General features: G+C 44.5%; 1 protein-coding gene across 1 annotated transcript in view; it reads left to right on the forward strand.

Annotated features, from left to right (window-relative positions):
- The window catches only part of STRA8 (stimulated by retinoic acid 8), a 29,097-nt gene extending 9,282 nt beyond the window's left edge, over positions 1 to 19,815 (forward strand). Inside the window, exons 3-11 of the mRNA XM_049782575.1 lie at positions 6,512 to 6,744; positions 7,946 to 8,021; positions 9,061 to 9,145; positions 13,259 to 13,432; positions 14,348 to 14,615; positions 15,764 to 15,837; positions 17,605 to 17,694; positions 18,380 to 18,494; positions 19,753 to 19,815. Coding sequence (XP_049638532.1) covers positions 6,512 to 6,744; positions 7,946 to 8,021; positions 9,061 to 9,145; positions 13,259 to 13,432; positions 14,348 to 14,615; positions 15,764 to 15,837; positions 17,605 to 17,694; positions 18,380 to 18,494; positions 19,753 to 19,815 — 1,178 coding nt within the window. The remainder of the gene's footprint in view (positions 1 to 6,511; positions 6,745 to 7,945; positions 8,022 to 9,060; positions 9,146 to 13,258; positions 13,433 to 14,347; positions 14,616 to 15,763; positions 15,838 to 17,604; positions 17,695 to 18,379; positions 18,495 to 19,752) is intronic.
- Positions 19,816 to 19,988: the final 173 nt, after the last annotated feature.

Consider the following 19,988-nt stretch of genomic DNA (forward strand, 5'->3'; position numbering starts at 1 on the left):
AATAATGAGGGGGCTCAGAATAGGGGGGCAATGCTAGATTGGCATTGGCATGGGATCCTAAATAGCTTCTTGGTAGGACTGCTTATGTAACTGGATTTGGGGTGAGAGTAAGGAGTATCCCCAAAAGACAGAGGTGAGGGTTTGTTTCAGGGCAGGGTATCTGTTAGTCAGGCAGAATATATGTTACCACTCCTAGGAATATACCCTAGGAACACAAAAATACAATACAAAAACCCCTTCCTTACACCTATATTCATCGCAGCACTATTTACCATAGCAAGACTCTGGAAACAACCAAGATGCCCTTCAACAGATGAATGGCTAAAGAAACTGTGGTACATATACACAATGGAATATTATGCAGCTGTCAGGAGAGATGAAGTCATGAAATTCTCCTATACATGGATGTACACGGAATCTATTATGCTGAGTGAAATAAGTCAGAGAGAGAGAGAAAAACGCAGAATTGTCTCACTCATCTATGGGTTCTAAGAAAAATGAAAGACATTCTTGCAATAATAATTTTCAGACACAAAAGAGAAAAGAGCTGGAAGTTCCAGCTCACCTCAGGAAGCTCACCACAAAGAGTGATGAGTTTAGTTAGAGAAATAACTACATTTTGAACTGTCCTAATAATGAGAATGTATGAGGGAAATGGAGAGCCTGTTTAGAGTACAGGCGGGGGTCGGGCGGGGAGGAGGGAGACTTGGGACATTGGTGATGGGAATGTTGCACTGGTGATGGGTGGTGTTCTTTACATGACTGAAACCCAAACACAATCATGTATGTAATCAAGGTGTTTAAATAAAAAAAAATAAAGTTACAATAGTTCATCACAGCATCAAAAAAAAAAGAATATATGTTATGCAAGATATGTCACTATACCTTGTCACTATAAAGCAGATATGTCAGTGCAGGACCTTTGTAACTGGAGAGGATATTTCAGTATAAATCTATACTATGAGGAAAGTATTTTGGGAGTAACTAGGATAAGATACTGCAGAGATGTATTTCAGGCCAAGAACTGAGTTCCTGAGGGAAAGAGGCATTTGGGGGGGACATTTTGTGTTATTGTGAGGAGCGTATTTAGGGCAGTATTTGTGTTGCTGTGAAGAACATAGCAGTACCTGCTATGGTTGGGAGATGCTTCAGGCCAAAAGATCTGTGTTATAATGAGGGGATATTTAATAATGGAATCTGTTTTATACTGGTGGGCATTTCAGGGCAAGATCTGTACCATTGGTGGAAAATAGCTCAGAATAGGATTTGTGTTACTGTGGGGTGCATTTCAGTGAAACATCTATGTTTCACTATATGGGACCATATAGGATGCCTGGATTTGAACCACCATCCTTCTGCATGCATGGCAAACGCCTGACCTCCGTGCTATCTCTCCAGCCCCTCCGTCTGGGATATTTGAAATCAAAATCAGCATTACTCTGAGAGAAGGAATTTAGGGTATGATGTATGCTACTTTGATAGGGATATTGCAATACATAATGTTGTTACTATGGTGGTATTTAAAAGCACCATCTGTGTTGATGCTATGAGGCTAGGGATTTGTGTTATGGTCAGCAGGTATTTTAGGATGGGATTCCTGTCACCATGAAGCAGGTATCTCAGTGCAGGATCTTTGTAACTGTGAGAGGATATTTCAGTGTGACACAAAGGGCAGGATCTATAACTGTAAACGACATATTTGGGGATAGGATCTACTTTGAGGGGGTATTTTAAGGCACACTTTGTGTTAATGTGGAATATATTCAGAGCAGGATCTGCATTACTACGATAGGTATTTCAAAGCGTGATCTCTTTCAGAGAAGATGAGAATCTATGTTTCTGTGAGGAAGGCTTTCTCTTGTCTGAATATGTGGGAGTATTTTTTGTTTTTGTTTTGTAGTTTTGGATCACACCCGGCTTTGCGCTCAGAAATTGCTCTTGGCATGGAGGACCATCTGGGATGCCGGGATTCGAACCACCGTTCATTCTGGATAGGCTGCATGCAAAGCAAATGCCCTACTGCTGGGCTATAAGAAGTTATTGGGGGCAGTACTTTGTTAGTCAGGTGGACATATTTCAGGTACAAGATTTGTTACTGGGAGAGAGGTTATCAGTTCAGAGGCACTGTGTCTGTTGCTGGGGAGATCTCTGGTTCTATCTAAACTATGATAGGTTACCAGGAGGTCACAAAGTTCAAGAGATAATTCCCCCCTCCCTTTTTTTTGAAATTAACCAGGCTTTTTTTTTTATTCCTGGAATGAAAATGATATGGGGAAGGCTTTGCAATTGACCAGATGTCTGTTATATCTGTCACTGTATGTCTCCATTTTCTTTGAGTAGATCCTGTCAGGTTGTGTCCCTGCCACGTTGCTAGAGGCTAACAGTGTGGCAGTGAGAGTCAGCATGCAAGGTCTTGACTCTTGAGCCAGAGTGGCTATAAAAAAAGCAATTCCTAGAAGTTCTCAGAGACCCTGAGTGAAAGGATCCTTAAAATCTAGAGAGAATTCAACAGGGGCAGAACTTTGCAGGAAATGTCCATTTTTACTTTTACTTTGAGAAGGAGAAGGTTGGACTCTTTGAGGTGCTTGCTATAGAATGGTTTCTTGGCTGGAGGGTAGTGATAGACTGGGCTTTGCTGGGGGCTTACTCCTAACTCTGTGTTCAGGATCACTCCTGGTGAGGTTTAGGGGACCATGTGTGGTGCTGGGAATCGAACCAGGGTTATCTATGTACAAGGCAAGCTTCTTCCTCACTGCACTGTGTCTCTAGCCTGGGATGACTTCAATATATGTAAAACATCTTTTAATTTTGTCCCATCATTTTAAAGAGGACCAGCCTGTCACCCAATAAAAATGAATTTTGGAAGTGCTTCCCACATGCCTGATAGCTCCTCTTTTATGGTTTGGGACTCTTTAGGGTCTTCTTAAGTCACTCAAGGAGGATTCTGGGATAGACTCCAAATCCCAATGCCAACACACCTAGACGTGCCACTAAGTTCCTGCAACTGTGACCTCTGTTTCACTCTTGCCTCAGGGCAAACGTGCTAACTTGGTCAGAGAGATTAGCCAGAGGCAACCATCCTGGCTACTGCACCTCATGCAAAACTAGTGGAGAACAGTCACTGTCACTGGGAAATATTTAGTCTACACACCATACACTATACAAATATATATATATATATATACATATATATACACACATATATATATATATATAAATATTTGAAGAAGAAAAGGCTCCCATATCTTAGCTTGACGAACTTCATTTTCCTACAGTCTCAGAGTGTGCTTTGCTCTTTCCTTTTGTAATGTAGGTAGCATTAGGCCCAGAGAGATAGCACAGCGGCGTTTGCCTTGCAAGCAGCCGACCCAGGACCTAAGGTGGGTGGTTCGAATCCCGGTGTCCCATATGGTCCCCTGTGCCTGCCAGGAGCTATTTCTGAGCAGACAGCCAGGAGTAACCCCTGAGCATCACCGGGTGTGACCAAAAAAAAAAAAAAAAGGTAGGTAGCATTTGCCTTTCAGTTAGCCAAGGGGAGCCTATTGGGGGACATTCACTTAGTCCTCTGGTTGCTCCTCAGGTCTTGTGCATGCCCCTTCCCTGAGCACATGGAATCTTCTCCAAATCCACATGGAGGGCCAGGTCAGAAGTTCAGCCCCAGTTTCACCCCTTTGTCACTTCTCTGTCACCTCTCTCTGACACCTTTCCATTGTCAGTTACATTGTCTCTTTCAGTCTGGACCGCCGTGTGTTCCCATTGGCTGTTGCAGCTGGCAATGCACTGTGATTGGTTCCCGCCCTGGGCCAAGGTGTTAGCTCTGTCTTCTGGCCCTGGGGGGACTCAGAGTTCAAACTCTGACTGGATTTCGAGGCAGCTAGGTGCCGCTTGTTCACTGTCCTATCTCCTGGGAGTGGGAATGACTTGGGCACAGGTGTCCATCTGTCTCTGAACGTGAGTGTGGACTGACCCCTCCTTTTACTCTACCTGCTCATCACCTGTCAGAGGCACTTGGTCGTGTGTGCATGTAAATGCAGACGTTTTTACAGTTAGGGGAGGGGATGGGGACAGGTGAATCGATAACCGTCCTGCAGCCAGACAGGTGAATGGATGTAACTTGAGTGTGGATATTTGGATATTTGGGTATTTGGATATTTCATCCAGAAAACCTTCCTATGTTTCTGAGCAGGGGTGGGGTTGGTGGTGTTTCTCTCCTGAGAAACAGGAGTCAGAGAAAGTCTACTGTTTTGAATCTTCCTTTAAAGTAAAGGGTTTGCAAAGGACCAATGGAATAGGTCTCAAAGTTTTGTGAAAGGAGCCTTTCCTGGGAAGTTTTTCAGATCTGAGGAGTGGAATTTTTTTTTTTTTTTTTTTGGTTTTTGGGCCACACCCAGCAGTGCTCAGGGGTTACTCCTGGCTGTCTGCTCAGAAATAGCTCCTGGCAGGCACGGGGGACCATATGGGACACCGGGATTCGAACCAACCACCTTTGGTCCTGGATCGGCTGCTTGCAAGGCAAACGCCGCTGTGCTATCTCTCCAGGCCCCAGGAGTGGAAAGTTTTAACTTAGTCTATAGAGCTTGGATTATTAATGTAATCTATAAGTGATGGTTGCATAGGAAAGTATTTGATGATGAAAGCGTATCTTGCTTGATAGATCGATACAAAATTAATAGATGCTATGGAACTCCTTAGATAAGGGACAGAAGCACAAATCTTCACAAAATGCCTAGAACCCCTGGGCAAAGCTGCTTCTTGTTAGACTAGAAGCTTTGCATAGCCCTCTGAATTGATAAATAAGTTTGTGCCAGTAGAAACATCTTGTTTGCTTTTGCACCACATCCAGTAGTGCTCAAGGGTTACTCCTGGCTCTGAGCTCAGGAATCACTCCTGGTGTGGGGTGGGGGGACCACAGGAGGTGCCAGGGCTAGAACCCAAGTTGGCAGCTAGCAAAGCAATTAATTGCCTTCCTGCTCTACTGTTACTCTAGGTAACTTTTTAGAGGAAAAAACATAGAGTGATTGTCACTTTAGAATACCCCAGATTTTTAGTTCGAGTTTCCTGCAGAATAGATGGGCTGTGTGATTGATAGGAATAGGAAGGGCTTGTGCAGCTTGTCCAAGCTCCAGCCAAAGAATAATGACATTTGTTCTCCTTCATACAGACCAAGAAACAAAAACTTTACAGGGGTTTCTTGGTGCATCCAGTGAGGTCCCAGGATGGCCTAATGAGAGCTAGGGTTCTGACACAGATTTGATTCTTCATACAGAAACGAGTGTATCAGTTAAACCCTTTAGCCAGGTTGATCTCTAGGTGCCTTTCTCTCTGCCTCATGTCACTCACTCTTAGAAGAAGCTTCCGCCCACTGTCCCTTACTTTTCACACTTGAGTTTCTCTAATGATCACATCCAGCCACCCCAAAACTGGGTGAGAATGGACATTAGGTTCACATCCCTCTATGACTCCTCACTCTTTTCATAGGCCATCATCACCTTTAAACAAACAAACAAAAAAGTTTGTTGGGTTTTTAAAAAAAAATTTTTTTTTTTAATTTTTGGCCCACACTTTGTGGTATTCAGGGCTTACTACTGGCTCTGCAGTTCTGGCAGAGATCACTCCTAGCAGGACCAGGAGAAACATATGTGATGCTGGGGATTGAACCCAAATCTGCCCTGAGCACTACCAATGTGGCCCCCAAAAACCCCTAACCCTGGGCCTCGAGAGATAGCACAGCGGCGTTTGCCTTGCAAGCAGCCGATCCAGGACCAAAGGTGGTTGGTTCGAATCCTGGTGTCCCATATGGTCCCCTGTGCCTGCCAGGAACTATTTCTGAGCAGACAGCCAGGAGTAACCCCTGAGCACCGCTAGGTGTGGCCCAAAAACAAAACAAACAAACAAAAACAAAAACAAAAACAAAAACCCTAACCCTATAACCACTCCCTAGATCTAAGAAGAGTATATTACTTGCATTTTACTTAGTTTCCAGAGTGGTTATCACCTAAGCAGTGCTCTGGGAAGTCACGCTCAGGGATACTTGGGGTGAGATGGTTCAGTGTTTGGGCCCAGGCCAGCAGGGTTACAACCAGCAATGATCCAGGAGTCATATGGAGATTCAAAGTTATGTCCCAAAGCATGAGAGGCATGCACCCCTGACCCCTGAGTATCCCAGGAGTGCATTCATAAGGAAGAACTCAAGTTCAATCCCCAGTGCCCCAAGAACAGTCAGGAGTGATCATTCGGTGAAGAACCAGGAATAAGCCCTGAGCATCACCATATGTGTCTTAAAAAATAAACAAAAAATATAAATAGAACTATTCTGGTAAAGAACCAATGCCTCTCAACTGTAGGTCAAATCTAAGTGGACTGTTACTTAGGAATTAAGCTGAACCAACAGATTCTGAGACACCTTATCAATTCTATTCATTGGTGTGGAACCTTCTCCTGACAAGTGGTGCCCTCTTCTGTCTGCTTCAGTCTGCCCTCTTTTTCCTTCAGCGTTGTCTTTGTTATTAAGGAGATGGGGGAAACTTTGCCATTACTTTGCAGCTTCCTATGGCGAGCTCCAGAGACGGTGTTGACCCCAGTGGCAGCAAAGGGACCCTCACAGCCTTGGGGAAGTTTCAGGAGCTTGAGCCCAGATTGGCCCGCCGCCGCCTGGCACAGACCCAGCATCGTGCCACCCTGACAGGGCTCTTCAATCACCTCAGAAAGACTGTCTACTCCCAGTCTAATTTCACTGCCTCTAAGGTAAAATGGGGGAACTGGGAGACTTTGTAAAGGACTATGTGGAAAGTGGAGGGAGGGAGGGAGAATGGGAAGGAGGCAAGGACCCTTTTTTAATCTATGCAACATGGTTATAATATTGTTAAAGTGTATTGTTTTAACTTTTAAAGTTACTGCACCCGCCACCACCCAAATACCCAAGACCTTCCACCCATCCTTGTGTCTACTTCAGCCCTCTCCCTCTTCCTCACCCTCTTACCCTCTTCCTGTTATCTGCTTCATTGCAAAGGTCAAGGATCTGTCATTATTCAATACTGTCTATTGAAATAGACTCTATCCCCTTGTTCTGTTTCACAAATTTCCACAAGTGATTTTGTCCTGCTCCTTCTGATTTATTTCACTTAATGAGATATCATCCATTTCTATTTGTATTGCAGTAAACTACCTGATTTCCATATGGAGTTTTGAGGTCACATGCATCCAGCAAATAAAGTGCATCATTGGGGGCTCCAGAGAGATGGCTCAAGTAGCCAAGCACAAGCCCAGGACGTGTGGGGCTTGAGTTTCATTCTGCTCCATATGCACCACCTAGGACCACTACTGATAACTGAGCACCATTGATGTGACCCCCAGTGCACTAACCATGGATGCATTCTTGTACGGTTAGAACAGAACAGTCATGCTAGCCAGCAGCTGTGCTTTGTGCCATCCTAACAGAGACTTCTCTGAGCTAATAATCACTCAGTAGCTCCTCACTAAACCTCAGTTTCACTTGTTTTTGTTTTTGTTTTGTTTTGTTTTGTTTTGGTGGTTTTTGGGTCACACCCGGCAGTGCTCAGGGATTACTCCTAGCTCCATGCTCAGAAATTGCTCCTGGCAGGCACGGGGGACCATATGGGACGCCAGGATTCGAACCGATGACCTTCTGCATGAAAGGCAAATGCCTTACCTCCATGCTATCTCTCTGGCCCCTGCTCAGTTTTACTTGTTAAAAGAGGACAGAGCTAGTTGGGTTTCTGCTAATGTTGTTTTTGACATACTTGCGTACCTCAGGGAGACCATTTCCAGGCTGCAAAGTAAACTCCACTCCTTTGGGGAACTAATATCAGACCCAAAACTCTGTGTTGATGGAAGGGTCATAGCCTGAAACTGGGGCAGGCCATCTGCTCCATAGCCCCAACCTCTGGGGCAAGCTGGCTTCTCAGACGTCTGTCTTTGTCCTCAGTGGCAGGTTTTGAACCAGGCAAAGAGTCACATTCAGAAACTGGAACAGACTTTGGATAATCTGCTGAAACTGAAAGGTAAAAAGTTTTCTCTCTCTCTCTCTCTCTCTCTCTCTCTCTCTCTCTCTCTCTCTCTCTCTCTCTCTCTCTCTCTCACACACACACACACACACACACACACACACACACACACACACCACCACCACCACCACCACCACCACCACCATACCCTGTTTACCCTTTACAGGGGAGGGAGTTCCATTTTTCTACTGAAAACTGAGAGCAAGTACCAGAATAATAGTATACCAGGTAGGGCACTTGCCATGCATTCAGTGATCTGGGTTTGATCCCAGGCACCATGTACAATCTCCTATGCACCTCCCCAAGTGAGCCCTGAGCACAGAGCTAGGAGTAAGTGCTGAATTCTACTGAGAAGGAAGGGAGAGAGGGAGGGAGGGAGGGAGGGAGGGAGGGAGGGAGGGAGGAAGGAAGGAAGGAAGGAAGGAAGGAAGGAAGGAAGGAAGGAAGGAAGGAAGGAAGGAAGGAAGGAAGGAAGGAAGGAAGGAAGGAAGGAAGGAAGGAAGGAAGGAAGGAAGGAAGGAAGGAAGGAGGGTGGGAGGGAAGGAAAGAGGGAGGGAGGGAAGGAAGGAGGGAAGGAGGGAAGGAGGGAGGGAAAGAGGAATCAGAACAAATTAACAAATATGCAAAACACTTAAATACATATTTCAGCACCAGACAGTGTGCCCTGGAAGAAAAAAATGGGTGCTGGAGGTAATGGGGGGGACATGGGGAGATCCAGTAGGTCCCTGCATCCTCTGGAAAGGCTAGAGAAGAGTGTGTGAGACTAAAGGGCAGAACCCGGGTCCCTTCCATGGCACTGAACATGGGAAAAATGGCTGTCTGGGGACTTGGGGTTTCTAAACCATGGTGGACAACCCCCTAAAAAATACCCTGATTGAGAAGAGCCAGCTCTAGAACCTTCCCTGCATTCCTGGAGGCTGATTTCCTGGTCTCTAAATCTAGTCAGACCTGTGGACCGCCCAGGCCTAAAAATTAATTACCCTGAGCTGGAAAGGCTGGCTTTCTCTTGGTGAGCCTTCAGTCTAACTCCCCACAGAATCCTACAACCTGAAGGACGGGAACGCATGCAGCTTAAAGGAGGCCAAGGAAGAATATGCCAACCTGTACGCCAAAAACCTCAGGTAAGACTGGCCGCTCACTGCAAGGTCCACTCAGATGTTCTCAAACCCTTCCACTAGGTGGCAGCAGCACAACAAGCAACAGTTTACTAATTCCTCTGACTTTTTCATTTTTTTACCATATTTTTCGCTCTGTAAGACGCTCCTGACCATAAAACGCACATAGTTTTTAGAGGAGGAAACAAGAAAACATTCAAAGGCAAATAGTGTACTAAAATATTTAATAAACTATAACAGAGTAATATTTCAACCATGTTAAGTGAGCAGCAGTCAACATGACATTAGGAATCATTATGACTGTCATTAACAAATGGAGAGAGTTTAAGTTTTAAGTATTCTTCACGTTTTCTGGGAACCCCAAGAACTCCTCATCACTAGAGTCAGCATTCGCTCCATAAGACACACAGACATTTTCCTCCCCCCACCTTTTGGGGGGGGAGTGTGTTTTATGGTACGAAAAATACAGTATTTATTCTCTAAATCTAGCTCAGAGCCTCACACAGGCTAGAAATGTTTTCTACCAATGAGTCACATCATCAACCTTATTTCATTCTCGTCAGTGGAATTTTTTCAGTTATGAGATAATCTACCCTTATTACAGACAATGTAAAAAAAAAAATACAGAACTGTAGCCCCAACCCCTGCCATCCTCTTAACCCAGGTCTGGAAAAGAACTCAAAGACTAGGCATATGCCAGGTAATCACAGACAGAAGTTTCTTCCTCAGTGTTTCATGGACTCCAGGAGCACTCCATTGTATTATAATTTTCATGGGCCCCACCATTACTGGGGAGGCCCAAGCCCTGAAAAAAAAAATCTTTTATGAAAAGAAAAAAAAAATGATACAAAAGATTTCACCTCTCTAAGGAAATATATATATCAATTTTTAAAAATTCTTGATTTTTTCTCAGTTTTTTTATTTGTTTGTGCTCAGGGTTTACTTCTGGCTCTGTGCTCAGGGATCACTCTTGCCAGTGCTCCAAGAATCCTCTGAAGTGGGTGGAACCATATCAGGTCGGCAGTGTGAAAAACAAGAACCTTTTGCTCTGTAACTCTCTCTCCAGCACCCCCTACTCAATATTTTATAAAGGAGTCTGATTATGAGGTTCATAGTGTTGTATGGGTCTTAAACCCATCAATGGTTTTATTGAGGAACACACATGAATATAGGGGACTTCCAGATCACTGCTTCTTTCCAAGTTACTGAGGACTGAGGAAGGCAGCAGCCCCTGGGGTGTTGCAGATGCCAAAAGAACTTTGGCTTAGTGTTACCAACTAACTGGAGGCGAGAATGATTTAACAGGCATTGTTGCACCTGTTTCTTGTACTCCACTGCATGCTATCCTGGATCTTCACATGTGATCCAGTCTGTGTGCTCCAAGATCCCTGAAGTTGCTTCCAGAGAAGCCTGGCTGTGGGGAAACCTGTGGGCCTCTTTCTCTTTGGGGCTCCTAGCGTAGGATGCATCCAGCATGATGCAGATTTATGTGGTTCAGATGAAATGCTGGTATTGAAGACATTTCCCTCTACCCTGATTCTTCTTCATTTTTTAGCTTTATTATAAACCTGGAATCAATATCCAGAAATGTTTTTTGTTTAAAGATTGATAATTTTTATTAATATTTTTATTTAAACACCTTGATTACAAATATGATCATAGTTGGGTTTCAGTCATGTAAAGAACACCCCCCTTCACCAGTGCAACATTTCCATCACCAATGTCCCAAATCTCCCTCCTCCCCAACCCACCCCTGCCTGTACTCTAGACAGGCTTTCTACTTCCCTCATTCATTATTATGATAGTTCTCAATGTAGTTCTTTCTCTAACTACACTCATCACTCCTGGTGGTGAGCTGCATGTCATGAACTGGACCTTCCAGTCCTCCTGTCTTTTGTCTATGAGATTTATTGCAAAAAATGTTTTTTATATTTTTTAAACCCACAGATGAGTGATACTATTCTGTGTCTATCTCTCTCCCTCTGACTCATTTCACTCAGCATAATAGATTCCATGTACATCCATGTATAGGAAAATTTCATAACTTCATCTCTCTTGGCAGCTGCATAATATTCCATAGTGTATATGTACCACAGTTTCTTTAGCCGTTCATCTGTTGAAGGGCATCTTGGTTGATTCCAGAGTCTGGCTATTGTAAATAGCACTGCAATGAATATAGGTGTGAGGAAGGGACTTTTGTATTGTATTTTTGTGTTCCTAGGGTCCATAGGACTGGTATAGCTAAATCGTATGGGAGCTCAATTTCCAGTTTTTGGAGGAATCTCCATATCACTTTTCATAAAGGCTGGACCAGACGGCATTCCTACAGCAGTGAATAAAAGTTCCTTTCTCTCCACATCACTGCCAGCACTGCTTGTTCTCATTCTTTGTGATGTGCGCCAATCTCTGCAGCATGAGATGGTACCTCATAGTTGTTTTGATTTGCATCTCCCTGATGATTAGTGATGTGGAGCATTTTTTCATGTGTTTTTTGACCATTTGTATTTCTTCCTTGACAAAGTGTCTGTTCATTTCTTCCCCCCATTTTTTTTTTGATGGGATTGGATGTTTATTTCTTGTAAAGTTCCATCAGTGCCTTGTATATTTTGGATATTAGTCCCTTATCTGATGGGTATTGGGTGAATAGTTTCTCCCACTCAGTGTATCTTGTATCCTGTATCTTGTATCCTGGGTACTATTTCCTTTGAGGTGCAGAAGCTTCTCAGCTTTATATATTCCCATCAGTTTATCTGTGCTTACACTTTTTTGGAGAGTACTGTTTTCTCCTTGAAGATACCTTTAGTCTCAATGTCATGGTGTGTTTACCTACGTGTTGTTCTATATACCTTATGGTTTCAGGTCTGATATCAAGGTCTTTAATCCATTTGAATTTGAGCTTCTTACATGGTGTTATCTGGGGATCTGAGTTCGCTTTTTTGCAAGTGGCTAACCAGTTGTCCCAACACCACTTGTTGAAGAGGCTTTCCTTGCTCCATTTAGGATTTCTTGCTCCTTTATCAAAAATTAGGTGATTGTGTGTCTGGGGAACATTCTCTGAGAACTCAAGCCTATTGCACTGATCTGAGGTTCTGTATTTATTCCAATACCATGCTGTTTTGATAACTATTGCTATTGCAGTTTAAAATTGGGGCAAGTAATGCCTCCCATATCCCCTTCCCAAGGATTGCTTTAGCTATTCGTGGGTGTTTAATGTTCCAAATGAATTTCAGAAGTGTTTGATCCACTTCTTTGAAGAATGTCATGGGTATCTTTAGAGGAATTGCATTAAATATGTACAATACTTTGGGGAGTATTGCCATTTTAATGATGTTAATCCTGTCAATCCATGACCATGTTTTCATTTCCACGTGTTGCCTCTTGTCCAACCTTCACTCCTCCTATTCCTCCTCCCAGTTTTGTCATTCAATACCAAGGGTTTGTTAGTGTTCAATATTATCTATTCCCTTGTTTTGTCTCTATATTCCATACAAAAACACAGAGACCATCCTGTACTACCTCTGACTAATTTTGCTTACCATGATAGCCTCCAATTCTATCCACATTGCTACAAGCAACATGATTTCATCTTTCCTACAATTTCATAGTATTGTTAAAACTTTTTTTAATCTCATCTATCATTGAACATTTCATTTTTTCTAAATACTGGCTACTATATTAATAACTGCAATGAACTTAAATATGCACATGTACCTTTACAGATGAACCTTTTCATGTTTGGAAGTGCCAAGAAGCCAGCATGATTTTGAAGAGAAGTAGTAGAAAATCCTGCCTGCCTCCTGCTCTGGGGGGAGAAGAGTTCAGTCTTTTATCCTGTAGTTTAAGTGAATTGCAAGTTTTTGCAGTTGCCTTTTGTCAAGATTAAATTCCCTTTTATTCCTGATTTGCTCCAAGATTTGTCTTTTGTTTTTTAAATCATGAATGGACTTAATATTACCAAGTGCAGTTGTTGAACTGGTTGGTTTCATTGATAGCTTTTTCCATCTTGAACAAGACACCCTGCAAACTTTGCATGGACATCTTGGGGTTCCTGGTGATATGTGGGAGTTCATGAAGGACATTAATATGCTTCTGTTATCATATTTCTATTTTCTCCTGCAGCTTAGTCTCAAATGAAATTCTTCCAAGTGAATCTATTCCCTGGCACACAGTTGAGGCATTGGTGAAAGATGTTAAGGAGGAAGAGGAGGAAGACAAAGTGATGGAAGAGGAAAGGAAGACAGTGCCATTCTTAGAAAACCAAATCATGTCACCAGACCTCCTGGAATTTGAAAGGTGTGAACACCTGTGAGGTGGGGATTCCCGAGGAAGGTGCCACTGCAGCTTCAGTATATAGAGACCTGTCCCCAATCTCAGAAATTCCTGAAATTCCATATAGGAGGGGCTAAGGGATTGAGATGCAGGAATTATGGCAATAGCTGGGAAGCCATGAATATGGTAGATATTGTGTTCACTTAGACTAAGGGTTTAGCGGCTAAGTGATAGTACAGTGGTAGGGCATTTGCCTTGCACACAGCAATCCAGGTCAGGCCTGGGTTCAATCCCCAGCAATCCATATGGTCCCCCGAGCCTGCCAGGAGCAATTTCTGAGTGCAGAGCCAGGAATAACCACTGAGCACTGCCAGGTGTGGCCCCAAAAACAAACAAACAAAAAAGACTAAGAGTTTAACAAACTTTGAGGGCACTTTGAGGAGATAGTGATGACCTAAGGCTTCACATATGGACCCCCCAAATAACACACATACAAAAATTCAGGCCCCCCTCAATCCATTTTGGGTGGTACAACTGGTGGGAATGGCGGTCTTGGCTTTTCTGTTTTACTGCTCACTTGACTCCTCCAAAGACTTTTTGGCAGCTCTGCTGGTTTTGAGAGAGGCTGGTCAGCTCCCTTCAGACCCTGATTTTCAGAACTGTCCTTAAAGCAGGCTTCCTCCCACGTATACCCTAGGGTGAAAATATAGTCTGCCCTTCCCCCCACCCCATCACCTCTTCTCTGTATCGGTAGTATTTGGTGAGAAACCTCAAAACACAATGTCTGTCATCCTTGGTTCTCCCAGGTACTTCCTGAAGTCCACACCAAACTAATGAGGCTGCAGAAGAGTTATGGCCAGGACTGTGAGGGGAAGACCAGAATCCTTGGTCGATGACTAGGAGATGCAGGCCTGAGAGCTGGTGTTGGTTCTCTTCCAGATACTTCAACTTCTACAAGCAGACCATGGACCTTCTGACCAAAAGTGGGATCATCACTCTCCAGGATGCAGCCCTCCCTCTGGTGTCTGCTGCCATCTCTCACCTGTGGCAGAACCTCTCTGAAGAGAGGAAGACCATTCTCTGGCAGGCCTGGTTACAGGACACCAGCCCCCCAGTCCCTTCTGTGACCTATTCCAATGGCAGTGTATATGACAGTGGTGTTGGCAGCCAGGGGGCCAGCTGCTCGCTCTCCTCCACTCCAGAGGAGGTGAGCAGACTTGTGGGTGGGGTTGGAAGGATAATTGGAAATGACTTTTCCTCCCTCATTCTCAAGGCCTGGAATCACCAGACTTGGACTCATGAACCAAGGCTGACGTGTCTTCTCAGGCTTGGTTGATGGTTTCTCTGCCACAATCTCACCACCATGAAATGGCACTGCTCTTGTTAGAGTTTCTGGACCACTTCATGGGTATTTGTGGCAGAGAAGGCTTAGAAAATTATATCTGCTGGGATTCTTTGGACTACTTGGTTCCTGTTAAACCAGGAAAAAAATGAACTCATAGACAGGAGGTCCCAGGGTCGGGGTCCAGGGGGGTGGAACACAATGTCACCTCACACTTGGGATCTTCCTTCTCTCTCTGGTTCTCACATTTTCTGTCCCCCCACCCACCCAGTCCTTGCTATGTCTGTGGGGTGACAGCTGGTAGCCAGGGAGTTGCTATTCCTTCTCTGCTCCATCCAATAAAGTAGAGGATTTTGTGTGGATTTCTCCAGGATAGAGTAAAATACTTCCAGAAATTTCCATCATAGTTTACCATCTCTTCTTTCCCGGGTCAGAAATGGTCAAAGGATCAATTTCTGAGCCAGTGACTGATGTAATGTAAATTAGGCTCCCATGTAGGTGAACACACCCAGTCCTTGAGGAGGGGTAACCCCTTAGTCCCAGGCATGTGATACCTTTCTGTTTTGGGTTTGGGGAGTGATGAAGGAGGCCCAGGTAAGAGACAGCTGCCTCCACTGTCAACATGTGTCTCTCAGCTCCAATTCTTAGAGCATCCATGACCAGTAAAGCAGGATTCAGCCAGACTCAGGAGGTGACAGTTCCATGGGGCATAGCTGCCCTCACCTCCCTACCCCAGGGCAGGTAGTCCTGGTCTTTTGGACTATCCATAGTCACTACCTTGGAAATGCCACCCTCTGCTCTACCCTCATATTTTTCTGGAAAAGTTTGACTGTTGATTAAGTAAAAACTTAGTCTTCACCCACAGGGAAGCTATGGATTTGAGCTCCAGTTCAACATGCTTGTGCTTTGGGGAAGACGGAATGAGGGATCCATTCTATGGAGCTCTCCTGCTGTAGCCTCAAGCAGGCATCTAACTGCGTGAGTCCCAGCTCCACACATCTGCTTTCTCTTAGATGAGCTTTGAAGACTCTTTAAATGTGGCACATTTCCTGGACAAAAATGAGGTTCTCAGTCCACTGATCCCCAGGTGAGGAAGTGCGATAGACAACATGCAAGTGTGTGTGAGGGTGGAGGCATGTCAGCATGTGTGACTGTGCACTGAGGATTGTGTGTTGAATCAATATGTGTAAGTATATATATGTGTGTATATATACATATATATAGGTGTGCATCTGATGATTATGGGACATGTGTCTGAAAATGTGAGAGGGATTATGTCCAGGATGGTATGAGCAGGGGTGTTTATATGTGTCTAAAGGTATTATGAGTGGAAGTGAATATTAATGTACCTCTATGTTTAGGATGCTGTGAATAGAAATATGTGTCAGTATGAGGGTGTGTGTTTGTATAATATGCATGTATGGAGAGCCTATGGGTGAATATGAATCTGTGATAGCAGTGTGTGTATATGAGTAAACATGTATGTGAGTATGAGTACATAATGAATTTGTGATTAGGCAGGAATATGCATGTGAATGGCTAAGTGTATGTATGAATGTTTGAATTATGAATGTGTGTATGAATGTGTGAGTATGTATGTATATGTATGCATATGAGTGTATATGTATATGAATATATTAGGGCGTATGAGTATACGTACCCTGCTGGAATGTTCAGGAGTTTGAATGTTCAGTTTGAATATTCAAACTCTCACTTTGGCCACTGAAAGACAAATTGAGATCTTTACTTCTGTCTGTGACTCTCATGGAATGGGCCCAAAGATTGTGCCATTGGTGTGTGACCCCTTGTGACACTGCTGTGATTTTGATTGAGGTTTTTTTAGAGTAGAAAACATTTCCATGTAGATTCAGACTGAGATTGTCCAGTATTGAATGATGGGTTATGTGTTCCACAATCTCCTGTGAGGGAGAGGGATTCCCATGCTCCTTGTCCATGTAGGACAAGAGATGCAGTCCGGCAGCAACTCTGACTCAGGAAATAATCCACACACAGGCCAGGTATAACAGGCCAGAAAATGAACTGCAAGCTGTTCACCCACAAGCCAGTTGCTCCACCACATAGAACCATGAGCCAAGATGACATCTCCTTCTCCTGAGTAGCCTTTATTGGGATAAACAAAGCCCACTCCTGCAAGGGGAGGGGAAAAAGCCAGATGAGAAGGCAATGGGGGAAACATCTTAAAAAAACAACAACAACAACAAAGGAACCAACTGAGAGACATCTAATTAGAAGGCAATATGAGGACCAATCCAAAGGCCTCTACCAACAACATGTTGTCCCTGCCAATCTGTTTCCCAGACTAAGGTGATCAGGGAAAAGCCACAGTCCAGGCACTGGGCAGGATGCCAAGGGCATGGAGACCATTGGTATACATGGAGGTAAGCTTTGTATTGAACTCAGGCTGTGGCAGGGACTGGTTAGCTTGCTGAGGAGTCTATGGATGACCTTACACAAAACAGTACATGAGGAGACTTTAAAATGAAAATGCAGCTTGCCTTGATCTAGGTCACAGTGGTCCTCAAACTATGGCCCACGGGCCACATATTGTATTTCTATCTGTTTTGTTTCTTTATTGCAAAAGATATATGCAGTATGCATAAGAATTCGTTCATAAGTTTTGTTTTTACTATAGTCAGACCCTCCAATGGTCTGAGGGACAGTGAACTGGCCCCTGTTTAAAAAGTTTGAGGACCCCTGATAGGACAAGATTGTCCTTCAGGTCATTTTCTAGGGAAAGCCAGTTTGGGCCTGAAATCCTGCTACTTTATCTGAGAAGCTCCTGCCTTTTGTCCTGAGGACCTGCTTCAGTCCTGTGATACTGGGGCTGTGTCAGAGCTGCAAAGGAGGAAGTCATTGATGGCCTCATAACTCCAGACATGAGGGCCACCTCTGACCGGGTTGACCGTGGCCATAACACCAAGATGTGAGGAGAGACCTGTCTTCTCCAGAGTGACTCCATGTGGGGATCCCAGTTTCTGCTGAAAAGGGATGGGTTTGGGCTGCAACCACATGAGTGAGAAGTTGCTGAAGTCCAGCCTAGAAATGATGGCACTGTTGCCATATAGGGCCTGAGCTTCCTGGAGGATTCTTCCAGGAGGAAGTGAGGTCAAAAGCTCCTTCCTGGGGCCAGAGTGATAGCAGGGAGCTGACCTGCCATATGGACCACCTGGGTTTAATTCCAATATCCCCTATGGTCCCCAAGGCACTGCTAGAAATGATTTATAGGTACAGAGCCAGGAGTAATACCTGAGAATCTCTGAGCATGGGCCCAAAATAAAAAAAAAACTCCAACCAGACTTGCAGCTTCCTGGGACTAGATATGGTCTGTGAAAGGAATCAACATACAGACCCTTCTGTGCATGCACCAAGGCTGTGCTGGGAAGCTTACTAGCTGGGAATCTCCTGGGACTGGGTTCAAGGTGTGGCCTGCTCCCTGTGCTGCTCCAGTAAGCAGAACCTCTAGAAGCCTGGATGCCCCTTTGGGTAGAGTGGGGACCACAGATATTTCTAAATGTTAGGCTGGCACTATTACCCAAGTTCTTAGGGGGTCATGGGCAGAAGTGAAACCTGAGATTTGAACACCCACCAATTCTTCTTCCTATTGGCAGCTGGCAGCTTACCAGTGGTGAGCATGACACTCTGGAGGAAAAGTTCCAGCTCTACAAACAAATAGTTGACTTCTTCGAAGGCCTTTGCTGTATTAACACCGAGATCAAGGAGGAGGTACAGAGCAAGGGGTTCTGAGACCCACTCCCATCAGAGAGTGGTGGGCACAGAGAGGTCAGGATTGTGGGGAGGGAGCCTTCTAGGCAGAGCTCATTCAGTCCCCTACCAAGGTACACTGTTTGGGGGACATCCATTCTCTCTGGTGTGTTCCATGGGTGGCTGATCACAGCCTAATGTTACATATGGGGAAACCGAGATAAGGGATCGGGGGGATGCTTTTTAAGGCCCCAGAAGTGACAACAAGCACCCAAGCTTTCCTAAATATGAGGTGACTCCTTGACCTCTTCCTGAAAGGATGAGCTACATTTCCACAAACAAGTGGTTCCTGTTGGCTGGCAGCTTTGTGGAGATTCATTTGTGCTACCAGTGATCTGGCTGGGATGCTCAGGAAGGGGAAAAATATCAAAGACCTTTGATAAAAGGTCCTCTGGAAGCTTCCAAATGGCCTTTCCCCAAGGTAGCTAATAATTCCTGAGCCATGCTGAGGGGACAGGCCCATTCAGATTCATGGCAATACAAATGTAGAGAAAATGTGGAATCTTCCTAATATAGCTCTTATTTCCTTCCTGAAGCTGGAGTAGGGGGGTGGAGTAGTAGTACAGGGGATAGGGTGCTTGACTTGTAATGCAGTTGTCATGGTTTCAATCCCTGATACAACATACCCTGAGCTTCTTCAGGAGAATGCAGAGCCAGGACTAACCCCTGAGCAGATCTGGCCATATGGTCCCCAAACCAAAAAAGCTGCAGAAGACACAGTCAGGCATTGCTGACAACAGGCCACACATGCCACGGTGGTCCCAAGTGTGGGGAGTAGACAGTCCCATCTGGGTTGGATGATTAAACTCTGTGACATTTGTACAAGGAAAGCAGCTAACCACACATTTCTCTGGATACATCTACACTGTTTTTTTTTTGTTTGTTTGTTTGTTTTTTTGTGGTTTTTGGGTCACACCCGGCAGTGCTCAGGGGTTACTCCTGGCTCCATGCTCAGAAATTGCTCCTGGCAGGCACAGGGGACCATATGGGACGCTGGGATTCGAACCGATGACCTCTTGCATGAAAGGCAAACGCTTTACCTCCATGCTATCTCTCCAGCCCCACATCTACACTGTTAAGACAGCATGACTGTGCAGCTGGAGAGGTGGAGGAGAGAAAGAGGGCAAGGACCACTTTAGATTGGGGGTTTCATCTCATTTATCTGGGGCATTGAAATAAACAAATGCTCTCCCACATTGTTTTACAGGAGGATCTAGAGCTTTCTATTAATGATGAGACCATGCTTACGTGTTTGGAGACCTTTGATGATGAGGATCTATAATGCAGAAGGCCTGGGAGACGAGCGAATAAATGAGGAGAACCATTTGCTTGTTTGTTTGTGGATTACTAAAGTTGCACCTGCCTCTGCTTCTGGGTTTTTAGTGCGCTCCAGAAGCAGATCGATAATTTTGTGTTCTGAGTATTATGAAGTTTTCAAGAGCATCAGGATCCTGT

This window comes from Suncus etruscus, chromosome 1 (assembly GCF_024139225.1).
Source record: "Suncus etruscus isolate mSunEtr1 chromosome 1, mSunEtr1.pri.cur, whole genome shotgun sequence".
NCBI classification, from domain to species: domain Eukaryota; kingdom Metazoa; phylum Chordata; class Mammalia; order Eulipotyphla; family Soricidae; genus Suncus; species Suncus etruscus.